General features: G+C 44.6%; 1 protein-coding gene across 1 annotated transcript; it reads left to right on the top strand.

The window, feature by feature from the left end:
- The first annotated feature begins 308 nt into the window (after positions 1-308).
- On the top strand, positions 309-16,975 carry LOC140522615 (aldehyde dehydrogenase, dimeric NADP-preferring-like). The gene is made up of 10 exons (XM_072637975.1): positions 309-470; positions 1,581-1,812; positions 4,108-4,193; positions 5,420-5,628; positions 6,780-6,897; positions 9,319-9,460; positions 12,580-12,746; positions 14,018-14,117; positions 14,584-14,714; positions 16,554-16,975. The coding sequence occupies exons 1-10, from the start codon at positions 309-311 to the stop codon at positions 16,566-16,568; spliced, it is 1,362 nt and encodes a 453-aa protein (XP_072494076.1). The 3' UTR covers positions 16,569-16,975.
- Positions 16,976-17,163: the final 188 nt, after the last annotated feature.

Consider the following 17,163-nt stretch of genomic DNA (forward strand, 5'->3'; position numbering starts at 1 on the left):
TCACAGCTCAGTGACCACCTCCCACACCTGATCATTCTCACTTGTTAGTGTTCCTCACTCTCTATCCCAAAACTACTTTGTTTCTACCCATCTCTAAAGAAATTGTAGACCCTCAGTAGAATATAAGTCTCTTGAGGTCAGGCACTAGCTATTGGTTTTTGTCTTTACATCCCAATATTTGATACAGGTCCTGGTGTATAACAGCCTCCTGAGAAGTGTTTGTTGGATTGAACTGAATGGAAAAGATGACCATTTTCATTTTATAAAAATCCCTCTCTCTCTATTATGTTTCTGTTTTCTCAGAGATCATGAGTAAGATCAGTGAGACCGTGAAGCGGGCCAGGGCTGCCTTCAACTCTGGCAAAACCCGGCCCTTGAAGTTCCGGATCCAGCAGCTGGAAAACCTCCAAAGGATGATGAAAGAGAGAGAAGATGAAATTGTTGCAGCCTTGTATGCTGATCTCCACAAGGTAGTGATTCAGTCCATGAGTCCAGCCTTGAACAGGAGTCCATGTTAGGGACTCTGGGACATGCCAGAGAGATAGGGGCAAACCACATCTGCCCTCAAAGAACTTAGGATTGAACTGGGGAAAGAAGGTTTATACTCACAGAATGGTCCCTTCCAGCTGGAAATCCTACAACCCTCTAAATACAAGGCCATGGGGTAAAGTGCTCTGGCACTGGTAAGGGCATAGAATTTCAGGACAAATTCAGAATGGAGGGATTAATACAGGGGGAAATAATTTGGGATGACTTTGAGGTGGGTAGGGGAGGGTAGGACTCAAAAGAATGGGGCAGGAGAGGAGTGGGAAGGGGATCCTACACAGAAAGGAAATAGAGCAAAGATGTGGAGGCCAGAATGAACCCAGATTGGGGCTTGGCCTGAGCAGAGGGGAGGGTTTGAGAGAGACATGATTGTACCTGGTAGAGGGGAGGGCAGTCAAATGCAGGCATAGATTCACTGTAGCTGGAGCAAGGAGGGCACTCAGAAATGTTGGCTTCCTGGGCTTATGGGTGGTCTTCCAGCCTCCATCCAACCAACCAAGAGTAGAGCTGGGAGAGACTTCAGAGTAGCTCTAGTCTGACCCTCCCCTCCCCCCCCCCCCCCCCAGTTTACAGGAGACCAAAGCAAGTGACTTGTCCCAATGACTGTAATCGTGTTTTCCTATCATGCAGTGATAGCCCACTACCTTCACAGGCCCCTTCATAACCTGCTGTACATAGTTGATATCTATTCCTGGGACTTTGTGGTTAGGAGCCATGACCTAGCTAACAAAGAGAGGGCATTCAGGGGGCTTGTCAACAGACAGGCAATCTTCTCAGGGGTTTTTGTCTTGGCTGTCTGCCTCTAATTTGGGAGAGGGCATTCTGGTATCTTTTGGTAAAATGTTACAATGTCTATAATCTGAAGACCTGGGTTTGAGCCCTGCCATTGGTAATTGTGCCCTGTGTGATGATGGGCCAATCCCTTCACCTCCCTTGGTCTCCATTCCATCATTGTGTAAAATAAGAAGGTTGGGGTAGCTGGGATCTGAGGTTTAGAGACTGTGATGTTAACCAGAATACCATTATCATTACAGAGTAAGTGGTCTGCACTCTATGAAGAGTGCATCTATGCCTTGGAAGAGGTCAAGTATGCACTCACCCATCTTCCCCAGTGGATCCCAGATGAGCCTGTGGAGAAGAATGATAACACAAAGGATGAACAGCCCTATATCCACTCAGAACCTCTGGGTGTGGTTCTGATCATGGGGGCCTGGAATTACCCCTTCAATCTGATGGTCCAGCCATTGGTGGGCGCCATTGCTGCAGGTGAGGAAAACGTTTTTTTCTGGATGATAGGGAGGCTTTCAGTTTTACAGCTGGAAAGGCTCTCAGAGCCCATCTAGCCAATTTTACAGATGAGGAACTGAGGACCAGAGAGGTTGAGTGATTTGAACCCAAGTCCTGTGAGTCCATGTAAAGCCAATCAGGGCAGCATGCTTGAGGACTGCTGCTGTGAATTATTTCAAGGATCTAATTGCATAGTACAATGAACTCTCTGTTCAGCAATAAACTAAACATTGTTCCGAAAAGTAAAACATAACATTTATAGCAGGATCTCTAATCAATACCAAGTGTCCAAGTGAAATTCTCTTTCACCATAACTTGAGGTTGACTTCCAGGTCCCCTGACTCATCCTCTGTTGGCTGACCCCTCCTGCCTCTCACCTGGATTCACATGTAGGCAGCTCCTGCTCCATGTCTCAGCTCATAGGGACTGCTCCACTCTGTAGCTTCTACCTCTGGGAAAACAAAGCTCAACAGGGCAGTGACAATATTGACAGACACCATCAGGGCCATCATCTCAATTCACCTCCACAGTTCCGAGGTTCTGTGATAACAGCTCTCATAAGGGGCTTAAGCCTCCTTCCCATGGGCAGGTTTCTGCCCCACAACTCTATTTCGCTTTTCAAGTTAGGAGGCTCCTTCAACAAGTCTCTGCCATCAGAGGTCTCCTCCCAGTTCTGAGATGTCTCCTCAGTTTTCTTCTTACCACTTTATCACTGGCTCTCTTCACATCTGCTTTCTCAATGCCAACTCTCTTTATGTACAGTTCTACTCAGCATCTGATTGACTAGAGCCCACATGTGTGCATCTGATTGGCTAAAACTCAATCCAGAAAACCAGCAAAAGATCCTGGTGTTACACTCCATATCTTGTGTTTTGTGCTGGAAGGAAGAGGGACTCTTAATAGTGGATCTTAGTAATGTTCTCTAGAAATAACCTCAGGATAGTTCACTGGATTCCTTCACTAAGAGAACTGGCCAGATCAGTCAAACTGCCATAAGCTTCATGGTCAAGCTGGATGCTGTAACTCAGTTCTTGGGTTCGAATTCATCTGTAGTCTTATCTAGCATCCTAAATGTTTTAGGAGACCATCCAGTTTGGTTACTGGCTGATCACTTACTCAGCAGTTTTAAGATCAAAGATTTAAAGTTGGAAAGGACCTCCTAGGTCACCATGACTGTCCAGCCCCTTATTTTGAAGATAAGGAGACTGAATCTCAGATAAGACAGTGATTGGTCTAAAGTCACTCAGACTTTAAGTAGCTGAGCCAGAGTTGGATTCTAGATTCTGATTTCAAATCTGGTTATTAGAAATATGTCCTTGGACAAGTGGTTTAAGCTTTCTAGGTCTATTTGCTAGGCTCTCAAAGGAAGATGATCTGTACCTCTCGATTCTTTCTAAGTCTCCCATTTTACAGGTAGAGAAGGAGAGACACGATTTAAACTTATGACCAAAGGGTCAACATTATTATTATTAACCACATTCTATATCACCCTGTTAGCTTTGTCTTCTCTCAGTTAGACTGTGACCCCTTTCTTTCATCCCCAACTATTGAGGTGATTCAGTGGTTAGAGTGAAGGGCCTGGAGTCAGGAAGCCTTGAATTCAAATCTGGCCTCAGACACTTACTAGCTGTGTGACCCTGGACAAGTAATGATCCCTGTTGGCTTCAGCTTCCTCATCTATAATATGGGTATAATAATAATGAAACCTAGCTGTTAGGGATGTTGTGATGACCAATGAGATGAGATAACGATTGTAAAGGGCTTAGCACAGTGCCTGGTGCTTAGCAGGGAGTATATAAATTATTTTAACTACCCCTTTATCTTTCAAAAGAAATGAGATTTAGGGAAAAGATTGGGGCTCATGGTCTGAGTTGGGAGATTGTGGTCAGAATAGGGGTTTGGTCAGGGTTGGAGGACAAGATCTAGGTCTGAACAAACCATAGCCAAGCATTAGATGGATGTGGCACAAGCTTGTGAGTGTCTGTGCACATGCATACAGACATGCTGATGTCTGTGTGGTCTGGTGTGGTCTCTGATCTCTGAGCCAGCAGGCTCAGGTCAGGAGAGTACCAGCAGGCTGGTGAATAGAATGGTGGGCACCATGGGAAGGAAGCCTGCACCTTTCTCCCTCAGAGCTGCCGGATGATGAATTTGCCCCGTGCTGGTTACAGCTTGATTTGGAGAGGCTAAGAGAATACTATGCCCTTTCCTTCATGGGGTGTAGGAGTCTCGTGTGACACTCTGGGTGAAGGGGTATTTTCTTCTATCCTGTAGGCAATGCTGTGGTCCTCAAGCCTTCTGAGCTGAGTGAGAAAACAGCCATCCTGCTGGCCACACTGATCCCTCAGTACCTGGACAAGGTGAGTCTCAGCCCCAAAGTTCTCTGTATAGGAAAGAATGGGACCTTGGCAGTCACATGGGCAGAATTGGAGGTGGGGGACAAAGTGATTCTTGCAGAGCTGAGGGACCCCGACTGTCTCCTCTGCTCTTCCCAGTTTGTAAGAGCTGGAGCGGAGGGACTCTTATGTTGTCTACACTTTGTGCCTCCCAAGTCAGTTTAAACACTTGGTGGGGCTTTTGTTGAACTGGCAAATCTCTCACCTATAAGTTGTTATCTCTGTAACCACAGGCTAATTAAGTAATTAGTCTGGGCTTCAGTTTATTCCTCCCTAAAGATGATGTCTAAGATCTCTTCCAGCCACAGTCTTATACTTTAGGCTTCTTAGACAGGAGAAAACTGAGACCTAGAAAGAGATATTGATTTGTCTGAGGTCACACAGCTAAGCAGCTGCCCCTGACTCCCAGTGGAGTGTTTCTCCCCCCTCACCAATCCCTATCCTTCTATCTTTTCTCTTCCTATTAGCAAAGGAGAGGACTGGGAGAAGGAAGGAGACTTAGGGCTCATTATTTTCCTTCATTGTGCCACATTCCCTAACTAGTAGAAATAAGACTGGGGGTTCTGGTCCCAGAGCCAGCGATTCCCTACCTCCCCCTCCTACTCACCCTACCCCAGTACAATAGTCCACAACCATTCAACTTTATTCCTTTAGTTTCAACAAAGTGCTAGGTATTGCAGCAAAGTGTTCTAGGTGCTAGAAGAAAGATGAATTATAAATTCAGAGCTCTCTCCTTCACTGAGTTTATAGATTAATGGGAGGATAAAACATTCAGCCTGCTAAAAAAGCAGGTCTTGGGGGATAGGAGAAGAAGGTAGCCAGCACTGGGGCATGATGGAGAAATCCAAAGCAGTCTAACTGAGTGGGAAATGAACAGATGACTGGCCTGGTACCCTCCTCAAACAGAAGTTTTGGCAGGAGCTCATCACTCTGTCCTCTCATCAGAAGTTTCAGTATTAAGGCTGATGTAGTCTTGGATGATGATGAGACTCCTAGGAGGCATGCTGGAGAAGTGGGAAAGAAAGCAGTGATAGTATTCCAGCCAAGGCATCCTAGGGAAACAGATTTGGAGCTGGCAGGGACCTTGGAGGCCATTTGGTGCCAACTCTAGGGCTTTCCCCACTGGACCACCTGAGCCTCAAGACAGAGAGTGTTTTCTGACTCTTCTCCTCAATCTGTTTTCATGGCAGGACCTGTTTCCAGTTATTAATGGTGGTGTTCCTGAGACCACAGAATTGCTCAAGGAGAAATTTGACCACATCCTCTATACTGGGAGCACAGGAGTGGGCAAGATTGTCATGACAGCTGCAGCCAAGCACCTGACCCCAGTGACCCTGGAATTGGGAGGGAAGAATCCCTGTTACATTGACAAGGACTGTGACCTTGACATTGCCTGCAGGTGAGACTGGATGTCAGAGAATCCCAGACCACTAGAGACTGTGGGAGCTGGAAGAGGCCCAAGGAGCTCCTTGAATCATCATATCACTGAATGAATGAATGAAAAAGAAGTAGACAGTCAATGTCAAGCACCATGCTTTGTACTGGGGATACAATAACAAAAGTGAAGACAATCCTTCTGCTCAATGAGCTTATGTTCTAATAGGAAGAGATGACACAAAGGGAAGGTGTAGCCAAGGAGGAGTATTTAGGTTTGGAAAATCCAGTGGTGGTGTGTAGAGTCATAGATTGAGACAACTGCAGCATGGTAGAAAATCTTTTGAGTTTGAAGTGAAGAAGAACTGGCATTGCTCCTTATAATGTATGTGACCTTGGGCAAGTCACTTCATCCCCTGTGAACCTCATTTCCTCTTTTGTGCAGTGATGGAACTGTCCCTTCTGGTCCTCAGTCCTAGAAACCTGTGATATCCATACATGTCACCACATGGGACACTTTTGTTTTTGAGTCAGTTGCATGACCAGGGTGCAGATGACCCCAATTATCCTATATATGTGAGAGAGCAGTGGGCAGATTCCACAAGTTCTGTGTGTGTGTTAGCATCATTATTTAATTATTAAACCAACTGTTTATTATTACTATTATTAAACCAATGTTATTAACCCAACTGTTAAGTTCTACCATTTGTGTTGAGGCAAATGGTGCAACTAGTGCCATGATCATTGAATAACTGGCCTCCTGAATGCCCCTTTTTCTTGCCAGTTGTCTTGATGTGGGTGAGATACAAACTGCATATTCCATGCAAATTCAGTCCTCTCCCATGATCCTCTTGCTTTGGGTTCCAATCTTATCCCATATGGAAGATGCCACTAGGACTTCTGTTCCCGTTGCCATCCTCATGAACTGGGGGAGGGAGTGGTGCTGTGCCCTATATCCTACAGGTGCTGATGGGACAAAGGTCCCCTACCCTGGGAATAGAAAACCAAGCAGGACATGGAAGATTATTTTTCAGTAACCAGGGCTAGATTGTGTTCTCCAGAAGTGAGAGTTGTAATTTCCTCCAACATTCCCAGCAAACGAAAGACACACAACATCCCTGTTCATTATTTATGGTGGAAATGTTTTTGATTTTTTTGGAATTTATTTTCCTCCAGACGTATCACCTGGGGCAAGTTCTTGAATAGTGGCCAGACTTGTGTGGCTCCAGACTACATCCTCTGTGATCCTTCTCTGCAAGGCCAAGTGATGGAGAAGATTAAAAAAGTCCTGAAGGTGAGTCAGGGGACCATGATATCACTTGTGCCCACCTCCCAGACCCTCAGAATGGTGGGAGTACAGAAAAGGCATGACTATGGGTGTGTGCTCTCAGAAGGGATGGATGTCCTCTATATCCCCTGCCCACCACCTCCTTGGTGCCAGGCCCTGTGCCAAATGTTGGGGAGAGGAAGAAAGGTAAAAAACCATCTCTTGTCCTCAACATTCTAATAGAGTAGAACATGGAAAGAAAGAAGTACATACAAGACACAAAATGAATGGGAGCTTTTAAAAAAAACATTCTTTTTAAAAATTTTGAGTTCTAAAGTCTTATCTCTCCCTCCAGTCCTTCCCCCACCAATTGAGAAGGCCAGCAATATGGTAGCCATTATACATGTAAAATTCAGCATAACATAGTAGGAGCATTTATTAAACAACTATTATGTGTCAGGCACCTTACAAATGATGTGAGGAAGGTGCTGTATGATCTCAATTTTACAGTTGAAGAAAGTTAAGTGACTTGCCCAAGGTCATTCAACTATTAGATGTCTAAGTATGGATTTCAGTCCAAAGTCAGGTCTTCGTGAATCTTGGCCCAGTACTCTTTCCAGCAAGCTGCCTCCAAAAAGGAGGTAGCTTTAGCGGGAATGGCATTAACAGTCAGGGGGTGCCAGAAGGAGATGGTGCAGGAACTAGATCTAGAGGGAAGCCAGGAGTTCTGACCCCAGGAATTGGGGATATCCTTGTCAGGGAAGGAGGATCATCCATCTTCTCAAATCTCCTCCAAGAGAAAAGCCAAGTCTGGTCATTATAATTACATCTGTTACAACAGCTCTGAGATACAGATACTATTATGACCTTCATTTTACAGATGAGGAAGCTAAGGCAAACAGGGTTAAGTGACTTGCCCCAGGGTCACACTACACTGGTAATGTCTGAGTCCAGATTTGAGCTCAGGTCTTCCTGACTCAAGGGTTGGTGCTCCATCTACTGTGCCACTTAGCTGTCCCTGTTCTTGTCTGTTGTATTGTCATAATCACTGTTTGTTATTTCCTGGTTTTTCTTAGCACTCACTCTGCATCAGTTCACATAAGTTTTTGCATGCTTCTCTGAATTCTTCACAGTTGTAATTTCTCATAATCAATCAAACAGCAGGCATTTATTAAGTACCTACAGTGCTGGGTGTTGTGGCTACAAAGGCAATATGATGGGGGAGAGAAAGACATCATCATCCCTCTCCCTCTCTCTTTCCCTCTCCTCTCCAAAGGAAAATAAATTTTGATGACAGAAATCTGCCTAGTTCACTTGAAGTTTGCTAGTGAGATTCCTTTCTCAAAGATCAAACCTTGAAGTCAATTACCTCTGGAGTTTATAGACTGGACAATAGGTCCCTGCCTAAGTATCACTGAATGGCAATTTTTTTGGGCCCTCCTGGCTCAGAGTGAATGTAAATAGTAATTGTTTTTCTTTTGGCAGCAGCCCTGAAGGTCTTTGTCTCTCTGTTTGATTTTTTTAATTAAGGGGGCCATCCCTGAATTCACTTCTTTAAGAATCCTGTGTGGGTCAGAGACCATCAACTCAAAAATCAGAGACTTCTCAAGGTATAAGCAAAGCAGTAAGATTTTCTTATGATCTCACAAGAAAGGACATCTCCTCTCTGATAAGTTATCAGGAGAGTGAGGCAATTACACAAGGCAAATATAGAGATTATATAGCCCTAACACAGATACCAACCTACTGGCATTTTACTCCCATTGACTGGGAGGCAGGCTCATAATTTAAACTTGGCTGTCAACTCTGTGAATAGGGGGCAAAATAGCAATGGAATAACCAATAGGCATTATGTTGATGTAGATGTTGATGTGGCAACCCAAGGAGGGGTTTAAGTTTTGTATTCGCAAAAGTCACTTGATCTCTGGGAAACCAAAACTTAGGCCTAACCATCTACTAAAGGCCTTTTGTTAACCACTGAGAAGTCTTCACTAACTTAATTCCTTTCAAGCCTGTAAAGTTCTTTTCAGCTCTAAATCCTTCAAATCACTTATTCTTTTTAGCTGCAGACATCCTCTGAAATTGGGTCCATAGCCATGTAACTATTCCATGAATGAAAAAATGAATGAATGAGGTAGAAAGCATTTACTAAGTGCCTACAATGTGCCAAATAGTGTGCTAAACACTGGGAAACAAATAGAAAACCTGTGACAGTCAGTTCCTGCTTTCAAGGAACTCACATCCTGTGAACAGGGATGGTGCCTGGATCTGTGCTTTCATTGGGTAGAAGAATACTCCAGGTGAGTGAACACTCTCTACCAATGCAAGTCAGGGCCCCCTCTACAACTTAGAGTTTTAGGAAATGGTTTTTGTGCCTGAAATATTTAAAAAATGATTTTCTGTGCCTTTTGTCATAAACTCTTTTAACAGCGTGTGTCTTTTCCAAAGGAATTCTATGGAGATGATGCCAAAAGTTCTCGTGACTATGGAAGAATGGTCAACAGCCGCCACTTCAAAAGAGTGATGAGCTTAATTGAGGGACAGAAGGTGGCATATGGAGGGAATGGAGATGAGGCCTCTTGCTATATAGGTGAGTTGCCACCGTCTGTCCCTTTCCCTTTAGTGTGAAGGAGGAGAGTTTGTGTTTATCAACTAGTAGCATTTAGGTAGGTATTTAACAAATGTCTTTTGACTGACTATGTTGAGTGGAGCTGAGATGGGGCAGCCTGATCCTCCTCCCAGTGTGGTCCTTGGTGTTATTACCCCCAGGCCTGTCCTATTTCTACCCCTCACCCAGTGACTGTGGCTTTGGGCAGGATGGGAGGGAGGGAGCTGAAAGAGTAAACATTTAGTTGAGTCCTTAGAGGATCAACAGGGTTTTGTTTTTGTTATTTTATTTTCCTTCAGTCTTGGAATCTCCTTTTTCTTAAGGCCAAGGCAGGTTTTCAGGAGGGGCCAGGACAAGTTGATACAAAGGATGACTTTGGCACCAAAGTTCAGTGCAAATGGATTAGATTTCTGTGCCCCTTCAGATGGCCTGGAAACTGGGTGTGGTGTTACTTAATTGTCTGATAAGGGACCTAAGTATTGCAAAGACTTGGGCAGGGGTGATATAAGACATCCAGAAAAGTGCTCTCTCCCTCTCTGCCATCTATATCAATGCTTGACTAAGCAAGTCAGAGGACATGGGGTGCCCTGGCTCTAAAATTTGCCCCTTCTGTGATCTTAGACAATACTTTCCCCTCTCTCTGGGCCTCAGTTTCCTTCTTTGTAAATTGAGAGGGTTTGGGAGGCAGGGAAGCATGTTGGAAATCAGTGTTCCCGTATTCCAACTCAACATTTCAATTCATCAGGCAGTCATTTATTTACCTACTTCTAGCATCAAGGTGTTATGGAGGGAGAGTTGCACTTGCAACCAGGAAGACCTGAATATTGTTTGTGCGCCCTGGGGCAACTCAATTAACCTCTTATTTTTCTCAGTGATTTTCTAAGACTCTAATTATCCAAGGGTAGGGGAGGGAATTTCCTCCCCTGGGAGGAATCCCCAAAACCAATGAAATCATAAGTCTGTTCCCTATTTCTGTGCCCATGTGGCAAGCATAGAAACCAATCTGATTTCTGCCTTCAAGAAGCTTACATTCTATGAGGAGATATGTCTCCTTGTTAGTTCTTTCTTATGAGGGCATCCTTTTTCTCTCTCTTTTTTTTCTGAGGCAATGGCATCATGCAGCCGAAGGTCATGCAGCTGGTAAGCATCCTAGGCCAAATTTGAACTCAAGTCCTCAACTCCAGGACTAGTTCTCTATCCACTGTGTCACCTAGCTCCCCTGAGAGCATTTTTAATAGTGAATTCTTTCCTTCTTGGCTCTCATTTTGGGCATTGGTTGGCCCAAGGTGGGGTTTAGGGGTGAGAAGTAGACAGAAGGAAAAGGAAGGAAGGCTGGGTTATATAAACACATGCCTTCAGGTCCCTCCAGTTTCCTTCAGAAGCAGTGCCTTCCTGCCCCCAACCCACCACCATGGCAGGAATGAGACAGAAGGAACAAAAACCTGTCTGGGAATCTGGAGGCTGATCACACTGAGGGCAGGGCTATCCATTGAACCTCCCTGCCCAGTAGAGCCAACTTCCCCTGGCTCAGGTCTCACCCCTCTTGGTTTTTTTCAAGAGGAGGAACCATACAGGATCAGTGATTCTGAATCCAGGGCTTGAAATTTCCAACATGCTTCCCTGTCTTCCCAGCCCTCTCAATTTACAGAGAAGGAAACTGAGACCCAGAGAAAGGGAAAGTAGTTTCTAAGGTCACAGAGGGGACAGATTTCAGAGCCAGGCTACCCCACTTCCTCTGACTTGAAGTACATCATCCCTCTGCTTTTCACTCTGATGCCCCATTCCCTTCTTCCTACCCCAGATGGACCCTTAGTATTGGCCTAGGTGCCCCCAGTGTAAGACCCTTAACCAGAGTTGTTGGCTGCCAATGCTTTGCACTTGATTTCTTTAATTCATTCAGGACTGGAGAGGAGGATGGATGGAGTTGTTTCCCCCAGAGTTTGCTTCTCTTTCTGTGGGCAAAAGGGTGGGCCCAGGGTGACTCAGCTCTGATGTTCAACTCAGGCCACAAGAAATTCATGGACCAACCACTTTTATGGGCTACCTTTTTTGTTTGTTTTTAAAGTTGTGCCCATGACTTGAGGTCTCCAGAGCATCCCCTGTGGGGGCTCCCAGCCAGACTTGTTTGATGCTGTTGCTGGCAGGGAGATGGAAAAAGATGAAGGGTCCCCCAATGCCCAGTTGGCCACCTGCCTTGTTATCAAGGTCATCTAAGAATCCACCAACAGATGCACAGATGTTGGGGAATGCTGGAAGGCTGTCTGGGACAGCACCTGGGATTGTTCACAGCCCTCTCTGTGGCATCAGTTTAGAGAGGGCCTGGCACAGCGTACCCTGGCAGGCTTCTTACATCCTCCTCTTTTCTTGTACTCCTTCATTCAGGGACACTCCTCTCCTTACAGTCATGACACCCACTTCTGACCTCTGAGCATTTTCCTTGGCTGCCTGGAATGCTCTTCCTCCTCTTCTCCACCTCTGGGATTCCTTGAAGTCTCAGCTAAAATCCCACCTTCTGCAAGAGCACTTCCCTAGTCATCCTTCATCTTAGTACCTTCCCTCTGAGATTTCCTCCAATTTATTCTGTCTAGATATTGTTCCCATGAAGTTCAAATATAACACAATAACAATTTATAAAGCCCCTACTATGTTCCAGGCACCATACTAAGCACACAAAAGGAGGCAAAAGAGAGTCTCTGCCTTCAAGGAGGCATGGCAATGTGCCTGAGTCTCCCCCACTGGATTGTGACCTCCTAGATGTCATGACTTGGGTTTTTTTCCCCTTTCTTTGTACCCCTAGGTCTAAGCTCAGTGCCTTACTTAATAATCACTAGCTGATTGAGTGACTGAGCTACTGAGAAGTTCACTGATTTGCCCAGGGTCACCAAGCCAGCAGCATGTGGCAGAGGGAACAGTCTTTCTGATTCCAAGGCCAATTCTCAATCCAGTCTTCCACCCACTTCAATGTACTATTGGTTATTAGTTGAGAAGGTGTTTTCAAAGGCTAGCTGGCTGGGTGTGTATGGGTGGGCTGTGCATGAGTTAAGAATGAGCCACCCCAGGTTTCTTACTCTGGCACCTGCTTTGTTTCTTGGTCTTTGTAGCCCCAACCATTCTCACTGATGTTGACCCAAGGTCTCAGGTGATGCAGGAAGAAATCTTTGGGCCTCTTCTTCCTATCGTCTGCGTGAAGAGCCTGGATGACGCTATCCAACTCATCAATGAACGACCAAAGCCTCTGGCTCTCTATGTGTTTTCTAACAATGATCAGGTAATCAATACTAGGGAACCTGACCCTGACCTCTCCGTGCTGCTCACCTCCCCCCCAGTACACTCACACAGGCTGCCAAGGCTGCCTTTCCACAAACCAGTCAAATACTTTTTTCTAGAGCACCCTGGAACTAAAAGTTATCCAGAGAATTTAATACTATTTCACTTTTATGGGGCATTGAAAGCAGAGCTGTATAATAAAGGGAATACTGGATTCTTATAAGCTTTGGACACTTAGGTGGTGCAGTGGATAGGGCATGGGAGCTGGAGTGAGGAAGACCTGAGTTTAAACAGACCTACCTGTGTGCTCTGGGTAAGTCATTTACCTCTGTCACCAAGTGGGGATAATAATAGTACCCCCTCACAGGGTTGTTGTGAGTACTTAATGAGATAAAATCTATAAATTGTTTAGCACAGTATTTGGCAGAGCTGGGATTCCAACTCATGCCCTTTCACTTGTAAATCCAGGAGCCTTCCCACTGGCTGATGGGAGACTTGGATCCCTTTCCTCTGACTTCAAACTTAATGTATTCCTTAATATTTTACTTGGGCTCTTAGCCCTAGCTTTAACTTCTAATTCTTAGCCCAGCCCCTCGGAATCTGAACTCCTGGGTAGATTACCAGCTTCCCTCACCTAAAATCATAGGATCCTAGGACTAGAACTCAAAGAGGCCTTCCAATCCAACACCTCATTTTATGTTTTGGGAAACTGAGTCTCAGAGATAGTACCAAGGTACTAAGTAAAGGTCCCTAAATTTGAACTCAGGTCTTCTGACTCCAAATTCAGCATACTTTCCAATCTTCTATGCTGTGTGTGAACCTGCCCTCCTTTTGGAGGGGCAGCCTCTGCCTTCCAGGAGAGAGTGTGGCTCTGGGCAAAGGACAGATTGACCTGGCTAGCCCTTCTCTTCTTTCTAGTAGGGAATTGTTCTGTCTTGTGCTTAGAAGCTCTGGGTTAGTCTCTCACCAGGAATCCCAAGCCAGTGTGTGTTGTTTGGAAGCTCATCAGATATGGCACGCCATATCTACAAAGGATCTTACAAGGAAGGGCCAGAGAGGGAAGGGGATATGTCCAAGGTCACAGAGCTAATGTGGAACAGAGCCAGGAATGAAACCCAGGTCATCAGACTCCAAATCTAGTGGTCTTCCCATTAGACCACACTTTCACTCTTCTAACCCCACAGCCATGACTTCTTTCCTGGCCATATTAGGTCTTGGAACTTTGAGGCTTTCTGGTCCATTTTATAAATGAATCTTGGTGCTATCTTCTAGGTCATCAAGAAGATAATTGCAGAGACTTCCAGTGGAGGTGTGACTGCCAATGATGTGCTGGCCCACGTTGGTGTCCACACTCTACCCTATGGTGGTGTAGGTGAGTCCCAGACCTCCCTGACTCCTGCCCATTCCTTGCCCTTTTTCCTGACCCAAGGAATTATGGCATATCTGGCCTGGGCATGGGACCCCCAACAAAGATGGATGAGAAGCCATATTCCCATTTAGGCTGATGATACCACCTCCCTGGGTTATGGTGCAGAGCAGATCAAATGAGGTCACCTGTGTGAAAGCCATGACAGCCCTCGAAGAGAGTTATAGAAGTGGTTGTTATTATCATTATCATGATTTCACTTGACCACTGCCCAATGGAGGGGGGGAGAAATTGAAAAGAGCCTCCGCTGAGATATAACAGGAGGAGGAGAACAGAGGGTAGAACTGGAAGAAGATGGGAAGATAATGGAGAAGAGAGGGAGGGGCAGGAAAGGAGATGTGTGCAATGCAGAGACAGAGTGAGCTGCCTGTCCAAGCCTTACAAACACGTGGATTTTCTGGCTCCCTTGCAGGTGACAGTGGCATGGGCTTCTATCATGGTAAGAAGAGTTTTGAGACCTTCTCCCACCGCCGGTCCTGCTTGATCAAGCGTCTGAAGAAGGAGGACTCTGACAAATTCCGGTTTCCACCTTTTCCTGTTGAGGTGAGAGAACCCTGGAATGTCAAAGCTGAGAGAGACCTTCTTAGTTGTCAGACCATGGATTTAGAAGTGGAAAGTTTGTGAGAGGCTATGTAGCTTAAACTCTTTATTTTCAGAGGAAGAAACTGAGGCACAGAGAAAGTGAAATGATGCGTCCAAAGTCACACCTTCAGTTAGTGTCTACCCAGGATTAGAACACAGATCTTCTGAGTATCAGGGAGAGGAAAGGTGAGAAAGAGGGATTTCTTATCCTTGTGACATTTGCCAAACAGCCAGGAGAAACATGGAGTCTGGACACTGTTCTGGGGCTGGAGAGTAAATTTCAAAGAGGAAATTGTTAAAAATAGAAGAGGAATAAAACAAACAAACAAAAGACCACAGAATTGGCCAAGAGAACTAAATTCTGTTTCTCCTCCAAAGATTTTGGTTCTGTCTCTTAGGACCACATGTACATAGACCATGTACCAGGGCATTAAGAATTAATAAAACAATGTTAAAAAAAAACCAAACAAACCAGAAATATGAAGTATCTCTTGGACAGTTCATAGTACAACAAAATACAGAGAACCAAAGTAAAAAGACTTAATAATGATATTCTGAATAATGCATATGTCAAGAATAAATTCAGGTAATAGTTAATAATTTTGTGAAAAAGAATAATTTTTAAAAAAATATAATTAAGTTTTCTATTATATTGATTAGTTTTGTTGAACTTTTTATTCTCTCTCTCTCTCTCTCTCTCTCTCTCTCTCTCTCTTCCTCTCTCTCACTCACTCATATTTTAAGGGAAGATTCTCTGGGAAGGGGAGAAAGTGAGATGCTCTGGGAAATGTTGGTCATATATAAGAAAAATATACCTATAAATTTTTTTATTTGGAAAAAGAAAATGATGATGATGACACTATATACCAAAAATTTCTGGGATGCAATTAAACAATCTGTTGAGGAAAAAATATCTCTCTACAAAGTTACATGAGCAAAATAGGCAAAGAGTGCACTCAGGAGCTAAATCTGGAGTTTTAAAAATTAGATGAATAAATAAATCCCAAGTAAAAAAAATTGAAGTGGCACAGTAGATAAAAAACAGGCCTCTAGTCCAGAAGATCTAGTTCTAATTGGACCTCGGATACTTACTAGCTGTGTGACTCTGGGCAAGTCACTGAACCCTGTTTGCCTCAGTTTCCTCATGTGTCAAATGAGCTGGAGAAGGAACTGGCACACCTCTCTAGTCTCTTTGCCAAGAAACTCTCAAATGGGGTCAGACATAACTGATGACTGAACCACAAGTAAAAAAGGAAATCTTGAAAATTAGAGGAGAAATAGATAAAACAGAAAGTAAAGTCTATTTTAAAAAACCGGAAAAAATTTAACAAAATCAATGAGTCTTATGTTAATACTGATCAAAAAGATGCAAGAGGAAAGTCTGATCTCCAAAGGTGAAGCTTCTCTTGGTGAAAGCCACAGAGAAGGACTGAAATCACAGAAGAGTTGGCGGGGACCTTGGAGAGATTATCTAGTTGAATCGTTTCATTTTAAGGAGCAGCAAATGGAGATTTTGGCAGGCTAAGAGCCTTGAATGGGATTACATCATGACTACCTCTGACAGGGACAGTACTATCGTGGCATCTTACCCAGACCAAGGCCAAGATGGTCCTAGTGTGGGAGGAGGAGGAGGTCAGAAACTGGGTGGAGCTCAGAGAGGATTGGGGTTTAGACTGATTGGCCTCTGTGTCTTCCAGCTCTTACCCTATGGGTCTGTGACTCTCCCTGACAGAAGTGGGGAGCTATGGAGGGACTAAAATCTTTTCTCTAATCACCTCTCCCTTTCTCCCTTCTTCACAGGCATCACTGAAGTGAGGAGGTGGCCATGTTTCATTGTCCTTTGGAGCAAAATGATGTCTGAAAGCCCTTCATTTAACTCCAAGCTCTGAATCTTCCTCACTGCTCTCCTCCCAATCTCCCCTTTCTCTTCTCCCTGCCTCAAGCAATCCAACCACTCCCTCAATTGGCACCTTGAGTGTCACCTCCTCTGGGAAGCCTTCCCAGACCACCCCAACCTATATATGGGACATCTTGCTCTGTGGGACTTGTGGAGCATCTACTGTGTTTACCAGACCCTTGTCTTTAACATAGATTCCTTTGGGTTGTTATTTAACTGTTCTATGCTTCTGGATCTTTTATCTTCCTGAGTAGACTGGAAGCTTCTCCAGGACAGGAATCAGCTTACTTTGTTTGTATGCTTTCCCCCTTTGTACCTAGAACAGAGCTGAGGACAAAACATTTATTCAATAAAGACCTGTTGAGTGAACAAAAGTATGAACATTCTCTTTTGTCAGTAAAGGTATGAATTCCTCTTCTCCACAAGAACCTGGAACCTGTCCGTCACCTTCGAATACAGAGACACTAGGGAGGTGGGAGGACACATAGGAGAGAACACCGGCTCAGGAGTCAG

The sequence above is a fragment of the Notamacropus eugenii genome, chromosome 2, assembly GCF_028372415.1.
Source record: "Notamacropus eugenii isolate mMacEug1 chromosome 2, mMacEug1.pri_v2, whole genome shotgun sequence".
Lineage (NCBI taxonomy): Eukaryota > Metazoa > Chordata > Mammalia > Diprotodontia > Macropodidae > Notamacropus > Notamacropus eugenii.